Genomic DNA, 10,495 nt, shown 5'->3' on the forward strand with positions numbered 1-10,495 from the left:
ACTGATACATCACTTAATTGAGAAAAATAACTGATAACATTAATTGATAACAACAATCATAATTAGTTGCAGCACTTCTGTAAAATGTCAAAGGTTGGCACTGAATTTGTGGTCAGATTTGCAATCTTATTTCTTCTTTACTCATTCATAATCAGCCCTATACACACACACACACACACACACACACACACACACACACACTGGTAGATATTTATAAGCCAACCAGTTTCTGAAGTTGTAAACAATTACTATTATCAAGAACAGTCAAGAATAAAGACCCAGACTTCAGTCCTGAATCTGGTCTGAACTTTGAACTGAAGCAGCTTTTAAAAGCCACACGGCTGAAAAACAGTCCTGTCTCGGGCTTTTACAACATCACCGTGGACGACGCAGGACGACCTCGTGCTCTGTCCTCCTGTACCCCAGGTAACAGGAGCTTCACAGGTTATCAGGTGACACACTGACGTACGCGTATGTGTGTGTGTTTGCTTCTATGTGTGTGGGGCTTTCCATAGCAGCGAGGATGGCGGCAGCTACTCAACCTGAAGCATTTACTTGTCCTATGGTCGATTTAATTTCAGTTTAAATATCAATAAGAAACTGTAAGCTGGTTAAACATATAGTTATGTCATTCTCCAACTGGTCACCTGTCGAAGGACATTCCTGAGGCGAGGTAAGACTGTTTTTGAGTGGCGTTTCTTAGCGGTTACTAACTTAGCAAACAGAACTTAGCACTTACTCTTAGCTATCATTTAGTTACTGGTTAACTAACACTATGACTCATAAACCTTACGTTTTGCTATCTGTAATGTAAGTTAAGGGTCCCTTCCTTTTGCCTTTACGCAAGGGTAATAACGTTATAGATAAGTGTTGTTGTTGACCTAGCTTGTAGCTAACGCCTAGCTAGCCAGTTACAGCTAACGTCCGGGTCACTATTGCGATTTAAGTTAACGTTTCCTCTTATCCACGTATAAAACATGTCGGTGCCCAAACTACGGTTACTTTGCTGCTTTCTTTCTGTTTCATGGTTTGACCGGTGGTGACCTCTTTACTGTCAGCTGTCCGGTTGTGTGTGTACACTAGCTTATTTGGTGCTATCATGACACGCCTTCCTGCATACAAAACACTACAACTGGATTTAAAATGAATGCAATTTGGTGCTAAGCTTATTCAGTTGTTTAGTTTTATCCACATGCGATGAAGCCACAAATTTGTAGTGGCTGAAGAAGGATTCAGATTGTTTATTTAAGCAAAGTGCTAACAACAGACTGTAAAAATTACAAGTGAAAGCCCTGCATTCACAATCTTTCTTCAGTAAAAGTACATCAGAGTTATCAGCGAAATGTGCTTAAAGGCTTCACCGTGCATTAAAACGATCCTTTACTGACATTTTGCGCAGTATATGACTTTGCTAGATTGTTAATACTGATGAATCAATGTGTAAGCAGCATTTTTAACTGCTGTAACAGCCACACAGTTATATGCTAAAGTTCGGGTAGCCCTGGGCAAATTACATATATTGCTATTATTTTTAGGTGAAAAGAAATAAATACAAGCCCTGCAGCAAACAGACATTACAATGAGCCTATGTCAATGTTGATGTCGCTTTTTCTTTCATGAACTGTTAATAATGAAAAAAATCAAACAGTAATTGTGGCATGTGGAAAAGTTTGGGCATCAATAACCTCTTCTTTGCCAATTGTTAAGCATGAGGGTGGAAATATTCTGCTTTGGGGGTTTGTCGCAGAGGAAACATTGCGTAGATAGAGGGAAGAATTGATTCCTCCAAATATCCGTAATTATTCTGGATACAAATGTACTGTAGTCAGTCAAGAATCTGTGGCTGAATAGAAGCTGGCTTCTACAACAGGACAATGATCCAAAGCAATCTTCCAAATCCACCATGAACTGCTTCAAAAAGCACAAGCTGAAACTTTTGAAACAGCTCTCACAGTCCGCTGACTTGAACGTCATTGGAAATTCTTGAGTAGATTTTAAAAGTGCAAGACAGCCTAAAAGTATCTCAGCATGTAAAGTGATCTGCAGAAGGAGTGGGTGAAAATTCCTAAATCAAGAAAAGAAAGACTCTTAGCTGCTACTAAATGCGAGCATTGAGGGGTGGGGAGGTTGCTAAGTACTTAATTTGTAGGGTGCCCAAATGTTAGCACATGCCAGAATTACTGTTACATTTTTTTTCAATTTTAAGTCAATTACATAAATAGTCACTTCAAAAGTCACTTCAAAAATCAACAAAATATGTAATTGGCTCAGAAACTTTAAACTTATGCCATTTATTCCTTCCTTTGTAACCTTGTTTCTTCTATTCTTCAGTTGTGAATATGTTCCACCACATGGAGTGGGATTCAACAGATGACGGTCTGGAAGCATCAATGGATGACTCCCCTCACTTACCTGAATCTTCTCAGTCGATGTCCTCGACCACCAACAACATCTCAGAACATGAATTCTCGTGTCACTGTTGCTACGACATCTTAGTGAACCCCACCACTTTGACTTGTGGCCATAACTTCTGCCGCCACTGTCTGGCTCTGTGGTGGGAGTCCTCACACAAGAACGAGTGCCCAGAGTGCCGGGAGAAGTGGGAAGGCTTTCCCAAAATCAACATACTGCTGAGGTATGATTTTCACATCAGTGAATTAATGTTTGTTTCTCTCACTTACCGTGTGTTTGTGTGTGTGTGTGATCTTTAGAATGTCTTATATCTGAGCAGTAATCCAAACCCTAAAGACACTCGCTTCATTGTTAAAGAAGTCTAATCCAACCAGCAAATATTCACATTTGAGAAGCTTAAACTAGTGGTTTTATACTGTTTTTGCAGAACAATTTACTTCAATGATCATATGAGTAACAGAATAGTTGCAGATTAGTTTTCTGTCAGTTAGGCCTTAGATGATGCTTCATTAATGCTAACACTACTGTGCTACAAGTCTTTGTTAAAGAAGCTGTCTACTATCTCCTCTTTACAGCCGCCTGGTATAAACACTAATGAACTCTGGCTTAATGAGTAGTTTGTCAGTAACTTTACATAGTAAAAATTACATAGTCTTGCTTTCCAGTATTTCTGTTTTCTAGTAGGACTTTTAGTATGTTTACATGCACTGTGTTAAACCAACTTTAAGTCTTATCCTGATTTTGATCACATTCAGAATATACTGTTTACATTAATCATAGAGAAACCGGTTTATGCAGCTCCCTGTGTACATGATTCTCATATAATCCTGATTCATGGTCTGTAGTGGAGCAGGCCTGTTTTTGGATTTCGCAACATACAGCAGATCTTCCATTACTGTGCCAACTGAGTTACCCCATCAGTTTAGGATGATTTGAGTTTAAATCTTAGCTAACTGGATGCTTCTGGAGCACCACTCTGGTGGTTTTAGCCTCTCTAATTCATGATGACAAATTGAAAATCCAACATGTGCTCCACATTACAAGGAACAGACTTTATCCTTTCGTTTCAGCATGTGGACTGTCATTAAATCCTTGTTTTCTCAATGTGGTAGTCCGCTTCTCTAGTGCAGCATTGTTTCACTTTCACACTCCTCTAGAATGATTTTTGTAAACACAAGTCACATGAAATGTATTTTTTTCCATTGGGGAAGAAGAAGAATAAAAAGTATGAAGCCATGTACTGCTGTCACACAGATAGTCGTAGTGTGATATCAGAAATGACCATTACTTCAATTAGTGAGAAACATTTGTCTGTCTTCATATTTATTTCCCTTTTTACTCAAAGATGAAACAATTTCTGCCAGTTGACACAAAAAACATGAAACGATGCAATGTGGTCATAACATCTTGTTAACCTGTTTGCAAGAAAAATGTTAAAATGAGGCTAAAACATGTACATTATTATGACAACTGAGGAGAAGGAAATGTTTTTGTACACTGTCACTGGCATCAGATTATCCCCACACAATCAATGCATAGTGTGCACAGTGTTTTAGTGTGAACCAGAAAGACTTAATTAGGGTTTTTTTTAATCGAGTTTGTGCGTTGTACCAAAGAGGAAAATTTAATTAAAAGGTTTCACAGCACAAAGCTGAGAGGAGGCAAAGTGTGAGGGAGAAACTTTATCAGAACTCTGTGTGCTCTTCTGGCTGAGAAAAATAACAACACCTTCCCCTTCTGATTATCTTGTTTACATAATCCTGTTCTTCATAGGGATGCAACTGACAAGCTGTTCAGTGACGTCGTTCAACGGAGGAGAGCAGAGATCCAGGAAAACCCCAAAATCTCCCGGAGCTTGCTGGCCTTCCAGAGGTAGTACAGGATAATACATGAATACAAGTCATTGTGGTGTCAAGCTTTGGAGTGTGTCTGTTTAATATACACTGACACAGAACTTTGATTTAGCATTACACTTCTGTAACATTGTCAGGCTTAAGATCGACAGTTTAAAACAAAAAGGATCAAAATCGATGTAGGAGAGTCAGAGACCTCATCCACACATTCGTCTTCCTCATGAACACTTGGTGCCTACATTACCCACAATGCAACAACTCAACAGTTTAGTCACATAGTCGGGGATGTTATACTAGTTGTGGTTAATGTTGTTTCAAGCTACTAGCCTCAAGGAGAGATGAGGAGCAAGCTACGCAGGTTGAGTAAACGCACTTATTTAGTCTTGAGCCCCAGACGACGCTGCCTAGGGTTACGTCACTTCATTAAACTGATCAGACTTCATGCAGCGCTCTCTGCACCCACAAAGGGCATTATACGATGTTTAAAATCGCTGTTGTTCCCCTTTCACAATGATTACGTTATTTATGTGAACTTGCCTGGTGTCTGATTCATGTTCACTTTTATTGGATCCCTTTGTTGTTAAAGTTGCCTGCTTTCATTAAATATCTACATCTTTTTTAGATATGGTGACAACTTGGGTAGATCCAGGACAAACCAGCACAAAGGAGCAGGCTTCTTCTTCTCTGGTGTCCTAGTTGCACTCACATGCGTGGCTGTAAGTATCCAACAGCAGTAAAAACCAAATTATCCTTTGTAGTAAAATGACATCCTCAGTATTGATGCTATTGTGCCTAGCTACTATTCTGACCTACCTATCAGGTGCCGACAGAGCTTCAGCCAAGTCTTGAGTTGCCCTTTTAATGGGGTGATTGATTTATTGATGAGGTACACAATAATTCAAGGGATAAGATGTTAAAGAAAGAACACTTAGGGGCTTAGCAAAATTTGTGTTATTGTAATTTGGCTTTCTTATTGGCCCTGGCTCTTGGCAAATGATTGGTATAAACCTATTTTTTCTGTGAAACTCATAGAACCCGTTGTGGACAAAGGTGCCGTTAATACCTACAATTTTAAACAATTTATTTGTTTTGGATTTGTGAATAAGACTCAATAAGATACAGCAGTTTAAGGTTTGAGCTACTACTGATATTCATTATCACTGTCCTGTATCTGCCAAACAATTTGTTATACGTAATGTCTCGCTACAGTTTTTCCTTGTGCCCAATACTCCATGATATTGCCAGATGTGTCCTTGGATGAAATTTAATGTTGCACTTACACTTTTTATTCTTATTGTAGCATTTAGATATTTTGTCTTGTATCATTCAACAACTGTGTTTTTAGGTTGTTGTGTATTTTAACCAAAGGATTTTCAGTAACAGTAGCATGTAATATTTAGAGGTTACCACAGTAGTGGACCAAGGGGTCGATGGTTCATATCATGTAGACAGTACATGTTTATTTTGTCCATGTGGCACTTGGGAGCAACGTCACTGTGTGTCTTGGCACGTGGCAGTAAATTTGTGTTTGTGTGTGTGTAAACAGATTACAGCATGGTCCTGTTTTTGACCCCGGTTTGTGGATGAACATCATTATTGAATCAGGTCATATTAAGAAAAATGAAAGGAGGCCTGGGCCTGTGTGTTGTTTTGGATGCTTTTGTCTTTGTGCTTTCCTTGGCTCACATGATCGGTACTGGAAAAATAACATTCCATGCAAACCGAGATGGATACAGTTTTATTATTAAGTAACTGATGAATGAAAATTACTTCATTATGATGTTAAAGCTAGGACAGGATGAAAATACCTGGTATTATCGTTTTACGTAGACATTAAGCTTCAATTTAAACAATATATACATTTTAAGGTAGGTTAATGTGACTTCCTACGCTCAGCTGACCCTTGCTAGTTTGGCTCCCACTTCTCTCCAGTCTCTTGCCCTTTGATTTCTAGAACTCCCACTTTATAACTTAATTTTGCAGGTGAAATAAACAACTTAAGACGGACATTACACTGTTATTTTCTGTGGCAGAGAATATAAAGTATGTGCATGTAGTTGTGTAGTTGACCTTTAAGATTTTATAATTTTAACTATATATCACAGTGCTTAATGTACACTTGCAGAGCATGGCTCAACAACTAGCCACGAGGAATATATATAATACATATTTATTTCTTCTTTGTTTTATAATGACTTTGTTCTTGTTCCATTACCAAATGACACAAAAAGGGGGGGTAGGTGAACATATTATGTGCTTACTTCCATTCCAGATGGCATACAGAAATTGTGATGGAACAGGAACACAGGTGATGGAAAACTTGTTAAAACACACATGTAGTGGCACTGCAGCCTTACAGAGCTTGGCCTAAATGAGTTGTTGTTTACAAAACATGTTCAAATCAAAGTCAAATTTAAGAGCAAATTTATATGTTCAGTAATACTTATAAATCATGATTCATATAGTGACCTCTAGTGGCGATGGGTGATTCCTACAAAACACAGTTACTGGGTAAGACGGTACGTGTGGCACCAGTCAGGCCTATGAACTAAATCTTTGCTTTGCATCTAAATATGTGAAATATCCTGGGGATTGATAAGCAGGGTAAACAAGGAGTCACTGTGCCTTGTTTGTCATTGTGTGGGTGTTTTCAGGTGATGGTTTTGGTGTATCACTGGAGCAGTGGCGTGGTGGAGCAGCATGACCTGCTGATCAGTAAACCAGTGTCCCATTGGACGCCAGAGGAAGTGGTGTCGTGGCTGGAACAGTTGGGCCCGTGGGCCCAGCTTTACAGAGAACCCTTCCAACAGGAAAACGTCAATGGAAGGTAGAAACACAAAACAGATTTTTTTCTTGGGGGGGCTTTTTCCTGTCTCTCTGATTTTAAACTGCAGATCTATTGCACCATGCAAAATAAAAACTGAATTGAGCCATATTTATTAAACTTTGTGTCATCTTTTAACTGCACTGCTTTCATTCATTTTTTTAAGCAAAACTGCCAAACATTTTCTGATTACAGTTTTTACCATGTGATGTTTGCTGGTTTTGTGCTTTATATCATTGTTAATTGTTAGTTAAATAAAACAAGACATTTTCAGATGTCATCTTGGATTTTTCACCATTTTCAAACATTGTACTGACAGAAAAATATAGATTTGTAGATTACATATTCATAATTATAGATTAATCAAATATTATTTAATCAATAATGAAAATAATCATTAGTTGTAACTCTTTTCTATTAAGGTTTAGTCTTGCGGAGACCAGTTTAATGATACAGAGTAAGACAAGGATTTCTTTGCTTCAGGCTACTGTTGATGCTGGGGGACGAAGAGTTGTTAAAGCCGCCTTACAGCATCGAGAATCAGGCTCACCGACGGGCTGTTCTGGCTGAACTGGACAGAGTTAAAGCCCTGGGAGTCAAACCTCCGCAGAACCTCTGGGAATATAAAGTAAGAACTCTGCTAATTCCACAATATGTTCAGGTTTGCTGAGATATGCACTAATGTAAGTTAGAGCAGATTTTACTACTTGAGTCAGTGTGTTTGTTATATTTCTTACATGTACAATCAAACAACTGTCCTTTTACCGTGTTTACTTGTGTTTCTGTCACTTTCTGCCAGGCGGCTAATGCTGGGAAGTCTCTGTTCTTGCTGTATGCACTGAAGCGCTCCCCTCGTCTCACACTCTTCTACTTGTATTTATTCGACTACTCGGAAACCTTCCTGCCCTTCCTGCACACCTGCTGTCCGGCCATCACGCACATCGACCGATCAATGGAGAGCAGTTTCCTCAATGCACAGGTGACACTTTGAAAAACCAAACAGACCACGAACATAGTATCGTAAAATCCAGTAGTAATGGATAGGTACATTTACATGCACATTATGTGGTTACAGCTAATAATTAGATTAAGATGATGCTGTGAGCCTTAACATGGCTGTCAGTATCACACAAAAAAGTTTGTAAGTGTTATTTTTTGTTCTCCATGATGTTCTTGTGTTAGTTGGAGCCCAGCTGGCGACAGTGGGGAGAGTTTCTCGTGAAGTACCTTCTGCTACCATACCAGCTGATTGCAGAGTTTGCTTGGGACTGGTTGGCTGTCCACTACTGGACATCTCGCTTCATTATCGTGAACGCCATGTTGCTGTCTGTGCTGGAAGGCTGCGCCCTGTGGAGACTCTGGACAGCAGCGAGGATCAGGTACACACTGTGGGAGGGCTGGTTGTTTTCTTCCTGATCCTTTTTTTTCTTTATGACACAAACACACACACACAGTAACATAAAAGTCTTTTCTGCTAGGGGAACTTAACAACCAGTTTTAAGAACCTATAAGACGCCAGTGCTTGATTCTGCCTTGAACTTGAGCTGTGTTTTACAATCTGGGGTGTTTCAGATACATGTAATTGAGAACAGGGATGCTCCAGTCCAATGTATAAGTGCTGATACTGACCTCATTAACTGACCTTATTATCTTTCTTTAGGACTCTGCCACGTAAGATGTGGAACCACTTGTGGAAGATGTTATCTCAGGGGTTTGCCTTTGCCCTCCTGTGGCCTTTTGTCCCTCAGTTTGTGTGCAACTGCCTCTTCTACTGGGCGCTTTACTTCAGTCCCATCATAAATATAGACCTTGTGGTGCAGCAGCTAATGCACCCAGAAACACAGGCACTGTAACAAACTGCATGTAGTCAGTGCCCAATTAATGCCACACACTTCACAGCAAATAAAGTAAATAGCCAGACATCCAGTTGCTGAAGAGAAAGTGTTTATTTTCAGCATTAAACTCATATGAGACTGGCTTTGTTTGCTGTTGATAAGGAGGTTTTCTAGCTTCCAGTGTTGTCTCTCTGATGGATGGTTGCCATGAGGAACAAGAGAGGCTTTGAGCTATTTTAGGAGAAGCAAAACCAACCAGATAAGGAACAGTGAAATATCTGTGATCTTATTGATTCGAGAGATTACCGCAGTGATCTCTCTTTGCGTGCACAGTGCATTCACAAACCACATTGCCTAAATGGTCCAGGGGGCAGTAATGCAAATGATAAGTCATGTTCAAACATTGGTGGCAATGAGGACCGGCTTCATTAGGAGTTTCTTGACAGTTGATAGCTTTGTAGCACTGAGATGGCTGAAGTCCAGTTAAAGGTGAGCCTTTTTTTTTTTTTTTTTACAGTCCTCGGTACTGACAGTGGAACAAAACAAGTATAATTGAATTTTGTTGAACTTTTATTTTCATGTGTCTTTTGGCATGCAATCCACAATCACCTAAATGAAAAGCTGTTGCTTTAAAAGTATCAGTTTGAATTAAACAGTGTTATAAGTGTGTATAAATCCTCATTCTACATAAATTTCAGTGCACTCTGGGTCTTCATTGTGACTCTGGCTGTGACTGTGATCTTGGTGCTACAAAGATGTCCACACATTAATTCTACAAGGTTTGGCAACATGATTGTGAAATGTGTCATGTGACTTGTTGAGGCTCATAGTTCTGCGGCCTGTTAAGAACCTCAAGCTTTCGCATTGATTCAAGGGAAGAAAGAACAGTCATGGTAAACGAATGTTCAACATTGAAGTTTGTTCCAGGAGTTCCAAATGTTCCTTTCATGAGATTTGTGGCACTTAGATTGGAAATAAAAATTGTGTTCTTCATCTTTTTTTAAATACTGATGCAAATCTTGTCCAATTTTTATGATTTTAAGGATAAACTATTTGTAGCAGCTTTTATTTGCTTGTACTGCTGAGAAAGATTGTGTTGCACATTTTTTTTATTCTTAAAATAAATTCTGCTTCAGTATACATTTACATGTGGTGGGTGGGTAGAGCCAATCAAATACATTCTTTTTTACATTGTTCATTTGCACTTAAAAGTTCTACACTGTGATTTTGTTCTTCAGTGTTCTCTAATGACCAAGGAAAAATAAAGATTTTTAGATAATGTTATCCTGTTGTTGTTTTTCCTCATGATGTCGTAATTTGAAAATTACAAAACATAAAGATCTATCTATCTAATTTTGTTCTGTTTAAGTTCATGAAATAAAAAACTAAACAGTGTAGTAACATTTGAAGAAATGCTCATTTCTAATATCTATTTGCTTCAGGGGTTGTACTGAGATCTTTTCCCTTAAAAAAACAATAGAAATCATAATTCTCCAATCCAAATGTAAATAAAGTTTAATTGAGCATTCAAGAACGACCGCCCTCTAGCGTTCCACGGTTGTCGTGGCAGC

At 38.8% G+C, this 10,495-nt stretch overlaps 1 protein-coding gene across 3 annotated transcripts; it reads left to right on the plus strand.

Moving 5' to 3' along the window:
- The first annotated feature begins 306 nt into the window (after positions 1-306).
- Positions 307-10,208, plus strand: LOC111655557 (bifunctional apoptosis regulator). 3 transcript variants are annotated; one of them, XM_087174175.1, is made up of 9 exons: positions 307-452; positions 2,332-2,635; positions 4,186-4,284; positions 4,888-4,981; positions 6,920-7,092; positions 7,573-7,717; positions 7,889-8,068; positions 8,272-8,468; positions 8,750-10,208. In XM_087174175.1, the coding sequence occupies exons 2-9, from the start codon at positions 2,340-2,342 to the stop codon at positions 8,940-8,942; spliced, it is 1,377 nt and encodes a 458-aa protein (XP_087030301.1). In that variant the 5' UTR covers positions 307-452; positions 2,332-2,339; the 3' UTR covers positions 8,943-10,208. The 3 variants fall into 3 exon arrangements, with proteins under 3 accessions (XP_087030301.1, XP_023262774.1, XP_023262773.1); XM_023407006.2 differs by having other exon boundaries at positions 307-426; XM_023407005.2 differs by lacking the exon at positions 307-452 and adding an exon at positions 469-673.
- Positions 10,209-10,495: the final 287 nt, after the last annotated feature.

Source organism: Seriola lalandi, unplaced genomic scaffold (assembly GCF_002814215.2).
Source record: "Seriola lalandi dorsalis isolate HSWRI2012SDOR001 ecotype SW California unplaced genomic scaffold, Sedor1 jcf7180002054324, whole genome shotgun sequence".
NCBI classification, from domain to species: Eukaryota; Metazoa; Chordata; class Actinopteri; order Carangiformes; family Carangidae; genus Seriola; species Seriola lalandi.

Excerpts from the sequence above, each read along its gene's own strand:
- LOC111655557 (XM_087174175.1), top strand. The coding sequence starts at position 2,340 with ATGTTCCACCACATGGAGTGGGATTCAACAGATGACGGTCTGGAAGCA. Across the intron at positions 2,636-4,185 it reads AAAATCAACATACTGCTGAG|GGATGCAACTGACAAGCTGT; the intron begins GTATGATTTTCA and ends TGTTCTTCATAG. Across the intron at positions 7,718-7,888 it reads AGAACCTCTGGGAATATAAA|GCGGCTAATGCTGGGAAGTC; the intron begins GTAAGAACTCTG and ends ACTTTCTGCCAG.